Source organism: Phalacrocorax aristotelis, chromosome 1, assembly GCF_949628215.1.
Source record: "Phalacrocorax aristotelis chromosome 1, bGulAri2.1, whole genome shotgun sequence".
Taxonomy (NCBI): Eukaryota; Metazoa; Chordata; class Aves; order Suliformes; family Phalacrocoracidae; genus Phalacrocorax; species Phalacrocorax aristotelis.
In genome coordinates this window covers 216,771,650-216,790,722 of record NC_134276.1, presented here as the reverse complement: position 1 = coordinate 216,790,722, position 19,073 = coordinate 216,771,650, and the positions used below count along the sequence as shown (strand labels likewise).

General features: G+C 45.2%; 1 protein-coding gene across 1 annotated transcript in view; it reads right to left on the bottom strand.

Annotated features, from left to right (window-relative positions):
• Positions 1-19,073, bottom strand: part of EXOC4 (exocyst complex component 4) — a 426,451-nt gene that overhangs the window by 62,597 nt on the left and 344,781 nt on the right. The window contains exons 12-13 of the mRNA XM_075081692.1: positions 18,407-18,543; positions 10,756-10,911 (exon numbers count right to left, since the gene is read on the bottom strand). Coding sequence (XP_074937793.1) covers positions 10,756-10,911; positions 18,407-18,543 — 293 coding nt within the window. The remainder of the gene's footprint in view (positions 1-10,755; positions 10,912-18,406; positions 18,544-19,073) is intronic.

Sequence of the window (19,073 nt, the reverse complement as noted above, 5' to 3'; positions counted from 1 at the left end):
AGGGAGGCATCACGGCACCAAGGCTGGCGATATTCCAGAAGCACTTGGCCAAGGCCCTCAGAGCCCTGGTGTGAATTTGGGGTGTGCTGTGCAGGGACAGGAGCTGGACTCGATGGTCCTTATGGGTCCCTTCCAACTCAGGGCATTCTGTGATTCTATGATCTATCTAAAGAAATATCCTGTGAAACCTGATGGCTTATCATGACAAAGTGACAAACAAATGATTTGAGTATCAGCCTGTGCATTATTTTACTCGCACAGAGATAGCACCTGGTGAAAAATGACGACCAGGACAAACGTGTTTAGCCCCCAAAAAGCTGAATAAAGTTCTTTCAAGGTGTGTAACGGCTCACTCCACCATCACTTTCCATCTTTTTGCATTCAGATTTAGCTTGCCTCCATGAAGAGCATGTTTGGTTATGTCCCAGAAGTATTTGTATAGCAAATATTTTCATTGCTTTTGCATGTGAAGGAGGAGACGCTGGCATGACTTTTCATCTACCATCAGGATGGAGAAAATCAGGACACGGTTCCTACATCTAATTACAATAGCTCCTGGCTTAAACCAAGTGCATGTCATTGAAAGACTCTAAGCGACAGCACATTTACCGTGGTCCTCAGTGCACTCCTCACATCATCAGTTGCTCTTTTGGTTATGAATTTGCATTCCACTTTCATTCAACTTTGCAAATCTCCACTTCCTGTCATTAGCTCTTTCATGAACTTACAATGAGGAATCATGCTGCAGAGCATAATAGCTGCAACGAGCTGCAGCAAAATAATCCCATCAGTGGCATTTTATATACTATCTAAGCAGTTTTATTGCCAGCATCTCCCTAGATTTGTGGGACTTCACTGTCACTTTAGGAAAAGAAAAAAAACCAAAACAACCACCCTGAAACGGTTTTAGATTGCTCAACTGAATTCATTAAAGGCAAAAAATAAAAATAGCCTTCATTAAAAAAATCTCTTCGAGGTTTTTCTTCTGCTTGACAATAAAAAATAGGCTGCCTTAGGCTGTATCTCGCGCACTAGGGTTTGGGAGGAATCCTTATCTGTGGGCTGTGTCTGAGGACTGAGACAGAGGAACATCTCCAACTCCAGTGGACTACAGCAGTGGTAATTCAGCTGTTCAGCCTCTCGGTAAGACCCGGTTAATTTTGATCCCCTCTGCCTACTGGAAATACATTAAACCCTTTCTGAGTTTCAGGAAAGCCCTTAACAAGCCTCCCTGACTGGGCATTTCTTAGATAGTCATAAGAGGCTACAAAGCTTTGAGGAGTGAGGACCACTGAGCAACTCACCCAAAGTCCAAATGGGCTTTCAGAGGTGAATACAAGGCTGAACCGGGTGGACAAGCTCATAGCTGGGCTAGACCAATTTTTTCTGGGTAAAGCACCATCATTTTTTCAAGTAAAACACGTTATTGACTTCTCACTTAGCTCTACCCACCTACAAACACTCTGATATCCTCATCTGTTCCTGTGGAGCAGAAGATTTTTCACAGATATGCTTTCTCCCTTCCAACCAAACCACTCCTGTTGACTTAGACTAACAAATCCCACTGGCAACCGAGTCGCTCCTGGCAGTGTTAGGTTTGCGGTTGGACTCAATGATCTTAAAGATCTTTTCCAACCTAAATGATTCTGAGGTTGTATGATTCTATGATAATCACTCAGAAAAATAAGAACAATTGGTGAATTTCCACCTTTGTTAACATGGCTTTCCAATACAAAATGCCATAGAAAAAGCACTTCTTTGGGAACCACAATTTGAGCGATGTTAACTGAGGCGTCGCTACCACGCCGCTGCCCACACCACGATTACAAATTCAGTTTTATCGGAGGGACAACTCTTCTGCCTTCCCACATGCAAAGAAAAACAGTTTTGGCACCGCTTTCGATGGATAGCCTGTGCATGAATAATACAGTGCTGTCAGTCAGGCTGGGAAAAATCTATATAATACAAAGCATGGTGTACTTCCTATTTTTGCTCCTGGGAGGAATACAAATAAGGTCTTCTATGGGAAGCTGTACGCTAAAATGTTGTCGGAATCAATGCGATTCTGCCATTCAGTCTAAAACAACAGAATTTTGTATCAAAAGGTCAGCAAATGCATTTAATTGTTTTCTTAAATACATATCCTTGAGTGCAGAAACCCCAGGTCACTCTTTTGCACAAACTGAAACCGATGATAGAGACGACCTTCCACAAGTAACTTCCTTTAGGAAGGTAACTTTAGAGAGTTCTGGTGGATTCCTGTAATTTCCATTTAAACCTGCTGTTGGCAAACGTTTCCCCGAAGCAAATTTTCGCTAGTGTTCTGGATGCCTGCTTGACAGAATATTCACTCCATGCCTTTCTTTGTCTCCATTAAATTTGCAAGGTTAAGCACTTAATGGGAAGAATATAAAAAACCAAATTACCTGAATATACAACCTGCTCTTTTGAATACCTGCATTAAAATAACATCTTCAGCCCCCAGATTCCCAAACAGTTTCTCAGCCAATACTTACCACATTTGTATCTGTGTGTATCTAAGACAGAGCCAGCACATAGAGAGATCTGCAGCCACTTTCTGCATTTAATTTACGAGTTTCTGATGGTTCAGTGGGTACCCTTGGTTTGAATTAGCACGATCTTGAAAATTCAAAACCCATCCTACCTTACCCACAAAGTTTGCTTCGGACTTTGCCAAAGCATCTGAGAACAATAAAAAGATCCTGCAACTTCTGGTGAGCACCCAAAGTTGGAACTTTCCAGCCACGGAGATGATATATTTTAGAAAACGAGAAAACCTCATACCCAAGCGGTTCATAACAGAGTGTTTACAGTACTGTAACAAAAGGCAATGCTCCACTCTCCTGTGATTAATTCAGCTGTGCATATAGCCACGCTCAAGGCGGAGATTAATACTGCATATCAGCTACACTGCAAAGTGAGCAAATTTAAGTGCCTTTCTTCACTGTCCAGCTGTTTCTTTGTGGGAGCTCACTCTTCCTTATACCGGTATCGGATGCTGGTGCCACACCGCTTTGTCGCCCTTTAGTCTCGATTCCCATGGGATTTGTGTGAACTGCAATAGGGCTCACTCTTAAATCTCCGCTTTGTCAGAGCAGGCCAGCTGCGCTAGCTTAATCCGCAGATTAACTAAGCACCTCATTTTGTTTCCCTTTGTTAAACCATCTATTTTTTTTCCCCACTTTCCAAGACAGTGACCAGCAATGCATCAGCTTTAGATCTCATGGATACTGTAGAGGATGCATAGTGCGTCCTTGTCATGGCACCAGCAGGGATGGGGAGGGGCCAGTGTCCCCCAAAGAAGTCTTCTGCAGGCAGACCAGCTTCCCCCTCCTCTCCTCCAGCAGCCAAGAGCAATGGCAATGTTTTAAAGGCATAAGCTGTAAATAAAATTAAACAACCTATTGAGCTAAACTGCCTGGAAACAGAGGGACTGATGACAATGCATGAGGCTTCCCCTCATCCGTATTTCAGCGTATACATGAGGATGGGAAGCTCGTATGTGAAGGAAGAAGGGCATGTGTGATAAATCAAGATGACCTGTGCTACGTTTAAGGCACCCTGACCATGCCAGAGGAGGGCTGAAAAGCAGCCAAGTGTCCACATCAATACTGCAGAACGAGGAAGGAGGTCTGCGACGCCCCCTCGGCAGCAGCTTTACGTTCACTTACTGCTCCTCTTTCTTTTCTCTGCCTCAAATTTAGCGTCAATTGTCCCTTTGGCAAATAATACCGAGGAAAAAGCTCGCTGGGAGGGTGTGTGGAGCTGGGGGGAGGGGGGGGCACCAAGCAACCCCCTTGGGAGGCCCCCCAGGAACACACTGACCCAACGAGGACCTCCTGTTCTTTCTCACACCCTGTGGACCGCAGACCTCAGAGGGATGCTTTCCGCTGAGCATCGGATGCTCGTAGAGAAGAAGCGACAAAATGAATTTAAACCGCAGCTAACAGCAGCAGGCAGAGCTGTGGCTGTAGAGGAAACACCCGACGAGTACCTCTTAAAGTGTGAACAGGACAAAGATGTAAATGCCCTGGGAAGAGCTGGCAAAACAAGGATTACCGCTTTGTCACGGCGTTGTACCAAAACCACATTAAATTGAACATCCATGAAAATGTTAGTGAAAACAATTACTGAGTGAAAAGCTTGCTGTATAACAACTCAGTATGCTACCTAATATAAAGCACTTAAAATACATATAGTATATTATATATATAGTCTCACAACATGATACGCATTAGAATGGAAAGGTTATAATGATAGCATTTGCATCGGTTTAATTGCACCTTTGCGGCTTCTTTTGGATCGGGAGATTTTTCTATGTATTTATGTCATATAGAAATTTGTACAACCCATTTCTTTTCTATTCCTGCACTTGAGCCACAGAGTCAGCCTGGAGACTGTGTTTAAAAACTGTATATAGAAACTACCCAGGCAGACAGATTTCCCCTTGACAAATTCAAAGAAATTCCTATTATGTTCTTATTTAGAGAGAAAGAGAAAAGGTGGTTTGTTGCTTCATCTTGCACCAGAATTTGTTCAACAATCATAACGAAATTGTGCAAGCGCCAAAACAAATAACCCACATGGGTTTTTTTTCTGCAAAGGGAAGCCCTCTGCAATGATTTGCTGCCACAAGAACAATAAAACCCAGCCCAGCCATCCTCCTGCAGAAGATGCCGCTTCACTTCTTTCAAAGATTTAGCACCTGAAGGTATTTTAAAAATTCAGCACACGAGGACACTTTTCACAGCACATGCGAACCGCGTTGTAGTGCTGATGAAAAGCTGCCGCAAAGATCCCTCAGTGGATACAAATTCACCCCGCCAACCTGAGGTATTTGGCTTTAAAGGACCGAAGATCTAGTCCATCCTAAAAATGACCCAGATTTGCGGTTCACTGGGATTTAAAAAGCCTCGACAACAATTTGTGCATCTCTATTAGGGAGCGGCGCGATTGGCGCCGGCGCTCCCCGGCAGCTCCGAATCTCTGCTGAGAGGTCGCAACGCTGTCAGAAAGCAGACATTGCTAATTGACAATTTTAAGCTGTAACATCACACACCATCTTCTTGCTTAAATTTATTTGAATATTCTGGTCTTGTTAAGTTTATATTATACAATTTATCACAGCAGACAAGGAAGTGTCTTGGAGTGTATTGTGTAGCTCTAATGATGTGATTTAGCGATACAGAATCTTGTTAAAGCAGGAGCTGTTATTAAATCTTTGTGGAGAAGCTGAACCTCCACGTTTCCGCTCTGCCTTCTGCCTCCGTCCCTGCTATGCAGTTTAGGGACACTCACATTACCCAAAAAAAGCAGGTTGCAAGAGCTGGACATCGCCGCGCTCATTTCAACAGAAAATGCAATTTGTAGGATTAATGAATCTGAAGCTGGGAGAGGCTTCCTGGATTCAGGTTCAGAATATATGTATTCCTCAAAAAACCCCAAATCCTCCAAAACTTCTTTGCCTTCACAAGACAAGCAAAGGTAGAAGGGAATTTCGTGGATACGGAGGTGCCATGTGAAGATCCAGGTGCTCACTCCATTTTACACCTCTCAGATGAGACTCCTGATAGCAACAGGATTTAGCATCAGCCGTGCTCGTGCTGAAGCACGTTCTCCCATAGGATCCAAAAAAGAGACCTAGAAACCCATTTCACATAAAGGAGTAGACTGTCATCAAATGGAAATAACTCACACCTATGGTACGCTCAGATTCATAGTCCCAGTAGAGGGAAAAAAAGGTCTACAGTCTGTTGCCAACCTTCCAAAATCACCCTTTAAAAGTACTGTGAATATAATAAATTGAGCCTGAGCAATTGGAGAGGGAGATCTTTTATCGAGAGAAAAAGAAACAAGGAAAGAGAGACTGAAAAGCTACAACTGAGAATGGGAGGGAGAGCTAAGAGGTAAAGAAAGGGAAAAGCTTTTCTTTAAAACATCAGGGTTTTGGAAAAGGACCATGAGGCAGGAGAAACGCTAAGACAGCAAAAGACAATAAAAATAACGGAAAGCTCCAAAGCCAACACTACAGAAAACACCCACCAGCCAGGAGATGGACAGCCTGAGACTTAGCTTTTGATGAAAACCTTGGCCAGTGCCCTCTGTCCAGATAGGTGGAACAAAAGACCACCCTACCCCAGGGCAGGACCTGACCTCCACGCTTCTGCCACCACGGCTCACCCTTTGCACCAAGGGAAGGACTGGATGGTCCAATGCAAACTGTCCCAGCTCATTCCCAGTTCTGCTTTCCGGGCTTGCACAGAGTGTTTATTTACACAATGGGAAGTTTACAGAACGTCGATCCCTTTGGAAACATCTGAAGCAATTCAAGCTGTGACCAGTCCTAGGAGCTCTGTACCAACCTCCTGAGTTTACTGTCCTCAAGCACCCTCTGGGGAAGAGCTCACGGGACCCTTTCGAATTCACTGCGGGGCAAAATCATGCCTCAGACCACCAGCTCCTTCAACTCTGCGCCTTGCTCCCAGGGCTAAGCGAAGCTTTGCATCTGGAGTAGAGATGTGCTTGATCGTCCGCCATCAGCTGTGCGTGCTCTGCCCCATGAAAAGGAGAGGTGGTTTCATTCTCTGGAGGGTACCCCGGTATCTTTGCTGCTGTTGGATAGATGAGGGGCATCTCCCAGGGCACACGTGCTGCATGCCCCAAGGGAGCTGAGGCAAGCTAGTGATTCCCAAGGCGCAGCCCCAATATATATCCAAAAGCGGAGGGTACCTTTCTTGCTCCCGTCATGCCTCCTGGAGGGACACACTTTAGCCCATCCCTGCTCTCTTCCCTGAGCCTGACATTTTTGTCTTGTCCCACAGCAACACATTTCCAAAGCAGACCCACATCTGCACCCAGGCTCCAGTTTTACTTTGGAAATACAGTCATAGGATCAGCATCAACTGAACCAGGGGGAGAGAAGAAATCCTAACAAGCAGCAGGGCTAGTGCAGCTGTCCTGACCAATGCCATCTGGGATGATTTAGTGAAGGATCTGCTGTTGCACAGGTGTCCTTCCACGTTGCTTGAACATACCCCTCTCCTTTTAGTGCAGAGCAAGTGAGGATGAGCATCCTCAGGTGAACAGGAGATGCAGCGGAGGAAGCAGCCGGAGCATGCTGCAGTCAGGGTTATCCTCATTAAAAAAAACAAAAGCAGTGAAAGGAAAAGTCATGTGGTATGTGGAGATGCTGAGAAGTGTTTTTTTTACTGCTCCACTAACTTTGGCCTGAGAATCTGATCCCAATTTTGGTGTTCAGGAGCTTGCTGGAGTCAAAAAGAGAAAGGGGAATCACCACCCCCCTCCTAACATGGGTTTGGTATCTCAGATCTGCGACCAGAATAATCTGCGCTGCGGTGTGATCTTCAGACCAACGTGGGATTTCCAGGCAAATGTGTCGCCCTGTGACTTGCCAGCACGCCTTCCTCAGCGCCCCGAAGACGTGGTGTCCCTCGGGCGCGCGGGGCCCCTTGGCGCCCCTTGTGCTGCAGGGCTGCACCGAAGCCCAAGGATTTCTGCTGTAACTTGAGCACGAGCAGATCTGAAGCTCTTTTAACATCGCTTTTCCTCGTCAAAGGCAAACGTGGAAATGATACATCTTGGGGTTTTATCACCAACATATCTGATTCAGTAATGAACTGAAGGCTAACCTTTATAAAGCGATAAGGGCAGCATATTTCACACTCGCCCCAGTGCCAAATAGCCTTCAGAGCTTTAAAAACTAATTATACGAATGGAGGCATGACTTTTCTTTCCTTTCTCCCCTTGCCAAGTTCTGAGCTACTATAATATGCTCAATCAGGTCCCTTTGTCTGGCCAACCACACCGGAATATTAATGGGGAGATTCTGCTAGTATCTTACCCTGCATTTTGACATCTATTCGCAAAAGAGATAGTGGCGGGTTAAGACAACAAAATCAATCACTGTCAACACAGATATTCATGAGTTTTTTTTTTTTTTTGCAAAGACATCACGTTTGGATTCTTCTTTTTAATGAAACAAATGAGTTACAGGAAACCGGGGGAGGGAAAGAAAACTGTGCACTGATATCTCATCCTGCCACAGTACAAAAACTGGTGGTAAACTTTCAGGACGTATTTAATTTAGCAACTTTCATAAGGGGATGCTGCTGGGTAGTTCAACCACTCCTGTCAGCCTTGCTTTAAGTCCAAAAAGAACGTGATCCCATGTTTCATTAAGCTTAAACCTTTCTTTCCAGGAAAGGAGGCTTAGTCCTGTCCCTGCCAGCTGAGGAGCGGGATCCATGAACACAGGTGGGTATCTGTGTATCAAGGTTTTAAAGATCTTGGATGGTTCAGCTGAGAATGAAGTGAGCTCTCCCAGGCTCTCCCATCACAGTCATGACTCTAATAACCCTCAGGACCCCCTTCCCTTTGGCTCCACTGCTGGGTTCAGGCAGTGATAGCTATTGCAGAATTATTCCCAATTCATCAGCGGTGGGAAGAGGAAGAGAAAGAAGCAACGGCAGCAAAGAAATCATGTTCTTTTGTATTAGGAGAAAACCTGAAAAAAGTCTGCTAAACGGAAGGGAGATGACAAAAAATTGGGCAAGCAATTAATTTTATTTTGAAGCTTTCAGTAGAGATCTATTCAACCATGCAGAGATTCTTGAGGAAGTTTATAAGCCATGTCACTTACCATCAACGGCTAAAACTGTCCCAGACCAATTATTATAATTTAAATGAATGCTACAGGAGCATTCACATGGAACTCTGAGGAGCAGAGGCTTAATACATGATGCTCTGTGTAAACAGATACCGAGAAAATATCTTTATCCTAATGTCTAGGCTGAAAAAAAAAGACAGTACAGGGGCTTTTCCCAGTGAGTTCAATGCAGATGACCTAATAGGCTTTCCATTCTAACAACCCCGATACTATTTCACAAAATACTTCAATTAATGGATAGTAAAATGACAATATTGGAATAAAATGCGTATTAGGATCGAAACGTTGCCATTGCCAGCATCAGGCAAAGCTTGGCCATCAGATTTAGCCTGGCCAGGAATTTACACTAGCAGATTTTGCTCAGCCAGTAGTACCCAGAACTGCCCCCATGGGAGCTCTGGTGTCCCCCGCTGATGGCTCTGAAATCAGAGTAAGGGCCACGAGGGCATCCCAGCACCTCTCTGTGCCAAGAAACAAAGCCTAACGTGAAGGCAAAGATGGAGGCTAGGCCTGAATCCATGAATCCCAAAAAACCCAGGGACTGCACAAAGGCCTCAAGGACCTGCATCCTCACTCTTCCACCGCTGCTAAAGATTTTTTAAAACACTGGCAAAGCTGATTATCCCCACCACAGTATGAGCAAACATTTCTGTGACTAGACATATTTTATACTCTTTGTCGTTCCTCCCTCTAGACTGCATCATCTTTATGTTATTGTGCTTGCATTCAGTGAATAAGTAAAATGACAATCTGGGCAAATTAGACTTTAATTTTCAGCAGCTTCACTTACTCCTACAGTTTTATAGCCAAATGCCAATCAAGGAAGTGATGAATAGTGATGGGAATGTGCAGACAAGCTTCTTGACTCACTGGAATAACAAAAAGGACCCGTTTCTTCAGGATGCGTCAACAATTCCGAGACTAAGCCACTTACAGTGTGCAGAGAAAGGCAACCTGCCTACTTACAGGCATTGACTTGCCTGAAAAGAAAACGTAGAAACAATCTGGTTTGGACACAGTAAGTGCCTCTGAAAGCACCTCCTGTGGAGGTACCAATATTTTTCCTTGACTCCCCTTACATAGCTCCTGGGCTTGGGATGGAGGAGAAACACCACCAGGTCATGGCTCAAATGGAGGACAGCTTTGGTGACAACGCCAGTTCTGGGAATTTCTGCCCAGTACAACCCGCTGGCCCCTCCGTTAGGTTGCAGATGGCTTCTCTCTTCATTGCATGGGTCATCAGGGCAAGCACCATCAACCCAGACAAGGATCTACCTGAATTAAAAGTAACCATTCCTTTCCAGCCAATCCAGAAGCTCTGCAAATCCAGAACACTGATCAAAAAGTACTTTGGCTCACCCGCCTTTCCAGCCTCTGCTAAAAAAATGACGCGTTATTATCTCTACTGCAGACTTTAAAACCAAACAAATCAGTAGCCCCATTTTGGGGAGGGAGCCTTGGATTCAAATACTTTCCTTCCCCAATCCCAGCCACTTTTCTGACTCGCTTCACAAGCATGATTCTTCAAATAGCCATGTCTGAGCAACAGAGCAAGCAGAAATGCGTGATGAGGGCAGGAAAGCAGCAAGCAGGCGCTGCCACTGGAGCCTCCTTATTGAACCATGGCCTCTCTTTCTTCTGTCCTTGCTGCTTCTAAGAAGCTCTGCTTTCTCCTTTCTCCTGAAGGATAAAGAGCTTCAGGATGGTATATCCACCAAAACATCGCACAACTGATAAGCCAAGCCCAGAAACATCCCAAAACCAGATATTTCCCTAGTGATTTCTCATTCTCAACAGAACCAAATCCAGGCACTGCAAAAGAAGTTCTCAGCTCAGCAAAGCTGGTGCCTGGCTTTAAGATCACACAGTGTAATGGCATGTGGACTCACATTTCCTTACTCCGCTTGAGGAAAGACCACATCTCAACCTCTTCTCACACCTGGGGACACAACAACTACACAAACACCATAATTACTGTGTTTCCAGCAGGTTTTACCGTTGTTGTTCCTCTCCTTGAAACCCTATTACAACTTCATACAATACTTTACCTTATAAAGTCTTCTTCCTCCTCTCTCTTGGGTCTCAGTTGCTTGGGCTGAGCCATGTTGCTCCAGTTGGGCAGAGATTTCAGGAGCCTGCTAATATCGTCATCTTTAGCCCAGGACGCGCTGATCACCAGCTTTTCATCCGACTGTACGATGCTCCTATGGGGAAAGTAGCAACAACCACACTAGTGCGAAGCAAATTGTACTGTTTCACGCAATTCTGCACATATTCATTAAAATCCCTATCACATACAAATGTGCATTAAGGAAGGGGTCCAAAGAGGAATTCGACAAAGAGCTCAAGCACAGCAACATGGGTGGACAGGGTATAAAATTCTCTCAGACTCACAACTGTTGATGCACTTTGATAGAGTGCTCCCAAGGAAAAAAGGCCATGTTTTCTCCACCCTTGAAATCATTCAACTCGCGATCATTTACACAACCGGAGGAGGTCATTCTGTACTACAACAGGGAGAAGGTAGTTTCTCCACGGCTCATTTGTTCTCTACAATCTCAATCGAGCTTGCCAGCCACTGCTGATTGCGTTGTGACTGCAACGTGGAAACCTGCCCAGGAAGACCTGGGTGGAAGCCACCAGCTCACCGCACACCAGCTGGTCCAGCGTGGGGACCAGGTCTGAAGCAATGAAAGGAAATGAAGAGCTCCGGATCTTCTCTCCAGCCATCCAAAACATTTAATAATACAGATTTCAGCTGAATCATGTGTATGTGTGAAACTGAATCAAAGATCACAGCATATTCCAATTATGAAGATTTTCCCTGTTTAATATTTTTGGCAGTGTAACTAATCTGAAATCCTCACTGGCAATTGCAGGAGACAAACGGGATACTGTATTTGCAGGACTCAATTAGCTGCCTATTTTTTGTGTCGGAATTGCTCAGGAACAACCATCAGCAAAGGCCTTGTCAATGTTTGCTGCTTCGCTGGCACACCGGTGAGTAGGGAGAAGAGAGTCATAGAATCACAGAATCATTAAGGTTGGAAAAGACCTCTAAGATCATCAAGTCCAACCCCCAACCCAACACCCCCAGGCCTCCTAAACCATGGCCCCAAGTGCCACGTCTACATGGTTTTTGAACATCCCCAGGGGCAGTGACTCCCCCACCTCTCTGGGCAGCCTGTGCCAGGGCCTGACCCCTCTGGCAGGGAAGACATTTTCCCTCATCTCCAACCTAAACCTCCCCTGACGCAGCTTGAGGCCGTTTCCTCTCTTTCTATCTCACTTGGGTTGATGAGTAGACCGCAAGCATCTGGGAGGTGTTTTTCCACCTCTTAGAAAAGGCAAGTGGAAGTTAGGGCTGCTGGTGTTTCCATCTAGATTCTACTGCTGATTTCTTTCTTTGGTGAGCATGTGGGAGGCTCTTCTAAAACGTCCTTGCATGGTGACCAGTTTGGACTGCTTCTCTAGTCCGTGAAGCAGGTGTCACCCATCCACATCACTCAAAGCAAATGCATGGTGGTGACCTCTCCGATGGGCAGCAGTGGGATCTCTTCTGCCCTCTGCAATAGGAACACGGCAAAATCACTGAACAACCAGCACAGACTTGAGGAAGGAAGTATCTGAAGAGACAATGTCTTGGAGGTCCTGCTCCTATGGAGAGGCTTAGCTGCAGGTTAACAACAGAACGGAGATCTCCCTCATGTGCTAAGAGACTGATCGCCTTCTACTATCTAAAAACACAGAAAGGGCTCTGAGACCTGTGTTTGCCCCTCAAACACCCACCACCCCTTGCTCACAAGGCTACAAGACACCTAGAAATAATGCCTGTTTGCTGTGTCCTACAATGAAAGGGGTTGAAGAAGTGTAAATGCCAGAGAGATCTTTTTGTGTTACTGTCCCCCAGAAGAAATGGCTTCTCCAACATGGATAGAAACTTTGTGCATCAAAAAGATGCAAAGATTCAACACTGGATCTGTCAACCAAGAGCTGGAGTGGCTGGGTGCTGCAGTATGGATGTATCTTTGCTAGCTCAGCCCGTGTCAGCTCAATGTGGACTTTGGAGAGCCATTTCGAATAGACTAGAATAGACTGTTTTTCAGTTGGAAGGGACCTACAACAAACTTCTAGTCCAACTGCCTGACCACTTCGGGGCTGACCAAAAGTTAAAGCATGTTGTTGAGGGCATTGTCCAAATGTCTCTCGAACACTGCCAGACTTGGGGCATCGACTGCCTCTCTAGGAAGCCTGTTCCAGTGTTTGACCACCCTCCCGGTAAAGAAATCCTTCTTAAAGTCTGGTCTAAACCTCCCAATTTACTTGTCCGCACACTTCTGGATCCAGGTCAGGATGCTGCACGGGGCAAACGTGCTCAGAGCTGTTGCTGGCATTCAGGCGGTGATTTTGGGACGGGTCATGCAAGATCACAATAAAGACCCTGCACATTTCTGAAGGGTTTATGTGGATTAACCGGTCTCATTTGAAATTTCCTGACAGGTATGTTTTGGTCAATAAACAGAAATAAAAGTAACAATACACTGAGTATCCGTGTTTTGAAAAGGAAAACAGTGAAAAAGGCATTGAGATAGAAGCCAATGCTGATCCGCCTTGAAACAGAGCAGATTACTTCTTTTCGCACCAGCACAGAGCAACCTATCACTCCTTTCACCTACCACCAAGAAAACAACCTCTGCTCAGTAAGTACACACGATTTGTGAAAATGAATTTGTCACATGCACTTACACATAAATTTTCCTTCTCTTTAAATTTCATGTTCAATCTGCCGCAGACAAAAGAATGAATTTTGTTTCCAGCCACAGAAGACCTTGGTGTCAAAATTTCAATTTGGCCTTCTGCTGCTGTTAGGAACTTGGTGTTTTACCACTTACGAAAAAAGGTCTCTTTTTTTTCACCCACTGAAAACCGAGGTGGGGGGAAAAAAAAAGCTCCACCAGAATCTCTGACATCTGAGATGGAAAAACTGAATTTGATGCTATCTGGCCATTTCTCTGCCAAGGCAAGACAACTGTTCCATTGAATATATTAGCCAGTACTTTGTCCTCTCCAGATTCAAATGACTAAAGTAATAGTCTCCTTCCCTTGGGAGTCTATTTCACAGTTGAACAGATCTAACTCTTGGACAAGAAAAAAAAAACCTGATACTGTGCTCTTGTTTTATTTTACTCAATTTCATCCCATTACTCCCCATTATTTCCCCTTACAGCAGCCTCAGCACTCACCACTTTCACTATTTACTCTCTTCAATTATTTACAGCGTTATCATAGGCCCTCGGATGTCTACGAATGCAAGTCATCTTTGGGAGTCTTCTGATGGAGTTGTACAGAGGACAGAGCTACCCCTCTCTTTTATGACCCTTATTATCTGCTGTCCTGAAAAATCCTATTGCTTTTTTACTGGGGGAGGAGAGAGGGGAGGCCGTTTCACTGCTATAGTAAGTTGCAAACTGAGCTTGGTGTCCTTGCTTTTCTAGGGTCACCGTTTTCCGAGAGCCTAACCCACATGACTCCTGCTTTTATCACTTTCAGGCCATGTGGCACTCATGGATCCATGAGCCACTGGAGCCTCCAGCCAAATTCTCCACTGAAATCAATAGGGAGCTTCAAATTAGTTGACACTGGGACATTGCCACCACTACGTGGGTCCCTTGGAATTATGTCCCCAGTCTTTCCCATGACTGCAACACTTCCTAATTGTTATTGACAGGTTGGCTTTACTCCAAACACCCCTCATCAAGGAAGACACTAAATAGGGTGGTACATACCCCCATCTCCGTTAGATGCCCACCTCCCCCATCAATTAAAAACTCCCTTTCCTCCACCTTTTCTTTCTAGCATCTCAGCCAGTTTTCAACCTCTGTAAGTGCTTACCAATGTCAATGTAGATTCGGGTCCTTGAGTAAATTGTCACAAGACAGGGCAACATGTTTTAGTACAGGTCAGACCATTTCCTTTCAGACACCCCCCTTCTCCCAAACTCCTGTGTAGTTAGTTATTCCTGCTGCTGTATTAGGGTTACTTGCTACCACCAGTGCCATAATCAATTAATTAATTCACAGCTCAATGGGCCAGGGAAAACGCCATCTGTTTGCACCCAGCTCCCAGGAGCGGGCAGGGAATAGGTGTAACACACCGGTGATGGCACATGAGCGAGGGGGGTTCATCCCTCCACAGCTCAGTGGGTTTTACCCAGAAAACATCTGCTGGTGGTAATGGTCCCAGATTTGCACCACTGCTGGGAGCAGAGTGATGCGGAACATCCCCAGACACAGCTGGGCGGCCATGGCTTTTCTTTAGGAAAACAGCTGGGGGCCACAAGGGCTAATTGGGCTTCATTGCCTTGTGCCACACATATTTTGGAATATTTTTTTTTTCTCTTCCCAGAGCCGAGATGGTGTTTCCATGCCGACCACTGCTCACAGTTTAAAAGCAGCATGCTCAGCATGTGCCAGGTACCTAATGGTCTGAGCGAGACAGACCCCTGCCCCCAAAAAGTCAGAAAGACAACTTAAAACCCAATAAGTTAATGCAAGAAGGGGAAGGTGCCAATAAAAAGTAGTAAACTGAGTGGCAAGAGCATTTCCTGGGGACTCGAGAAAACCTGTCTGACTGCAGATCCCACACCTTGGATGAATTAACCTGCTTCTCATTTCCTTATCAATAAAAAGGGGCTTACTTTTATTTTGCTTGTCTGGAAAGCAGGAAATGTGATTTTTTTCTTTCCCCTCCATCATTTGGAGAGATTTAGGCCTAGTTTTAACCCACCTAAATTTACAGATTCAGCTGAGACAGTTCTTCCAAGAGGCTGGTCACTGTAAGCTGCCTTCACTGCTGATGGAGAGAGCTGGGCACTTCCAGAGAGCGTAGGCACGTTTTAACTAAGGCGAATCACTCTTTGGACGCATCCAGCTCTTTTTACAGACTAAAGAGAGTCATTTGGGTGATGGTGCCTTTACTCAGACACTTCAGATAGGTTGAAAACATGCAAAAGGATGGTTGTTCAAGGGAGAGAGGATGTAGATATATAAGAAGGAGGTGGACACACAGGATAGAGCTTAAACTCAGACAACAAAATAAGAATGTACAACTTCAGCATGAATATAACTAAACATGGGGCCAATTCCTGTAGAAAGACATGGAAAGAGATTCATTTTAGCACTCGAGACGGCAAAGCTTGACTGAGAAGGGTGTTGGCAAGAGACTAAAAAGAGAGACTCATGTTAAGGGTAGCTACCCTGAACTGCTCAGGTTTTCCCCTGTCCCTGAGATTCCTTCTACGGCCTATCAATATTTCCCAAAGCCTCATAAGAGTGGTTAATGGTTGAACTATGCAAGCTTAACTCATGAGTAGAGCTGCTTTCATAGGAAATTGCTGAAGAAGAGGCTAGACGTGGGCTGGACAAGACTTAAGAAGAGCAGTGCCAACACAGCAGGAGGTTTTGTGGCTGTGTCTCCTGTTTTTGTTTCTATTTCAATCCCCAACCCCTCATAAACTAGTCAGAAAACACAACTAGCAGTTTGTGTCAAACCGAAATTGCCCTTCTTACAAACATGTAATTTGCAGAAGACATCTCACCTAGATCAGGTTTAATACGCTTCCAAAATTCGTCATCAATTAAAACAAGAAAATCCAGAGCTGCTACTTATATAAATGTCCAATCCATTCATATCCAGCCCCGTTAGGTTTTTTTTTTTTGTGTTCACTAGAAAATCAGAGCAAGATGGAAATCAAACATAAAAAAATCTCAGCTGTGCATTTCTTAGCACTGACGTCCTGACAGAGCTATCTGTTCTGCAAAGGACTCCGAATAAAACAGTCTTGCTTTGAGGAGCCTGTATTTGAATACATTTCATCCACGTTCACTCATATTCCCCTTCAAGAAACACATGCACATGGGGAATGAACAAGTGCCATGTGCAAATCTTGCATAAACCATCTCTCTGGCTTCCCAAATCTCGCTATCTTGACATCTCAAGAACAGACACACAGCTCCTTGCTTCGATAGCTTCGCCTGATCGTATTAATACACAGCTCTAGGGAGTTTATTCTGGTTTTAAGCAGCTATAAATGATCCTTCCTCCGCTAACTTTATCCACAGGAGGATTTATCCATCTCAAACCCCCAAGGAAAACCCTGGTCCAAAGGGCAAGGCTGTGCGGAGCCGTACCGACGCGAGATCCCTGCAGAGGGCATAACGTCCCTGCGGATCGAACTGCTCACCCCGGGAAAGCCGGGTAGCTGCTATATTCCTCTGCAGCATTTGAAATGTATATAGATTTCTATTTCAGTCAGTCATTTGCTAGCAGCAAAACTAGAACGTTTCCTGTTTTTCCTCCTGCTGTAATCAGGATATTGCCAAATTAGGGATGTCCTAATTACTCCTCAGCAGGTGCCGAATCCAGGAATGGTATCAGCAAAGGAAGGAAGGAAGGACCTTTAAGTTCAAGCCAAAGAAATTACATCTATTGTCTGGCTCAAGTCAGTGGAGTTTCATATAAAATATGAGCATTTTGGACCACAGCACATGCACGGCTAAAGATTTACATGAGCTCTCGGACAAAGTTTAGCCCACATACATGCTCACTGCTATTGTTGGCGGTATTAATAACAATAATGAGCCCGTACGCAACCGCTCGCCAGATGAAGCTTCTCCTGAATGAAACCAGGCAATAGGAAATAATTTCTTAATGCTCTTGGTCAGAAAACACAAGGGGCTTTTTCAGCTTCCCCCGCTATTGCCAGCCTCAATTAGCCATTAAAGGAGATTATGTATAGCAGCTATTATGGCCCGCGTTGCCGCAGCATCTTTAGTGTCTTTCAATGCCATTATTTATCCCCGCAGCGCGGGGCACGCTTCTGGCCCCCCTCTCCAGGGAGGGCCATTTTACCCATGGGCAACTGGGATGTACAGAGAATAAGTTACTTATCGATGGTTACCCGGGAAATCTATGATAAAGCAAGTACCCGAAGGACTTAAACCCCGCGTCCCGGCAGGATAACCCCGTGCCCGGTGGGACCACGCGGTGTTCAGCTTCCGCGCTGTGGCTGGGGAAGCAGATCACAGATCACCCGAAAACACTGATAAACAAAGACAGCTCAGGACAGAGAACTGGATGCCCCCTCGAAAGAATAAATTTATGGAAAGGTTTTGGGGAAGTTTTACAAATGCCAGTGTGTGTGTACTTAGACAGTGTGTTACGGTTACTAATTCCTACATTGCCACGAGATCTGAATACACAGATGTCAATATAATTAATTAAAATATATCTGAATCTCTTGGGAACACTCAAATAGAAGGATCTCACTTGCTTTACAAGCAAGCAACAGCTGTCTACAGGGATTTATGTTAAAGACGATGCCTTATACTCTCCATCTCCAACCTGAGGTCGCCTTTTGCCTGATTAAGAGAAAAGCCGTGTGGTTTCTAAGCTCTGCTACCATTGTCACCCACGTTTAAAGAGCCTAAACCACAGTGCGATGCGTACAAAGTCACTGGGAAACCGTGACTCTTCCTATACCAATGATCACTATTTCAGATTTTTTCCCCCACCTGGAAAAATCCTTCACCATCCCAGCAAGGATGATTTCTAGAAGTAACTCCTTCCCACTCATGCCAAAATAGCAAAAGCCCAAGAGCAGTATCTCCTGCACCCCTTGGCTTCCACGCCTGCCCGTACCTGTAGGCGAGGGTGCAGGTGTCCTTGTACTCCTGGAGTTTCACACACACCATGTTGAGGAACTGATCTGAATAAGCGCTCAAGTCGTGCATCAGGTTCATCAGGTCTTGAACAGTCTTCTCCACAATTACCGTGCTCTGGAAAAGGAAGAGAAGCACAAGTGTGAAGAGCGGTTCAGTGTGAATCTTGATTTCAGCTTTCTCATGTTTTGCTAATTAGCGCCACAGATGCAACTGTGCAGCTGATGCTCCCCAACGCCGTGCAGATGCTGGAGCAGCCTGTGCCACCAAGGGACGTAAACCAGAACGAATGAGGGAAAAGCAGAAACCGTGCAAGAGATGGAAAAGGGCAGCTCAGGGGTTGGAATATCAGGTCTGAAAGAGTGGCCGAGGACCAGCGGAGCGCACTGGGTCTTTCCTTCACTAGACGAAACCTAAAATGCAAAAGTGTGATTTTTAGAGGAACCAGGTACCCATAGCTTCGCTGAGCTCTGCTTGCCATTGCAAAGCCCGAGCGTTTCAACCTGACCAATAATTCTGGACTCACAGATCGCAGACTCTCCTAAAGACCAGGGATTTCACGCACCGCTCCCATTCATACAAACTGCATGGCACGAGCTTTCTGCCAGCGGCTGAGGTTTAAGCAGCACCATGCAACCCTTCTGCGA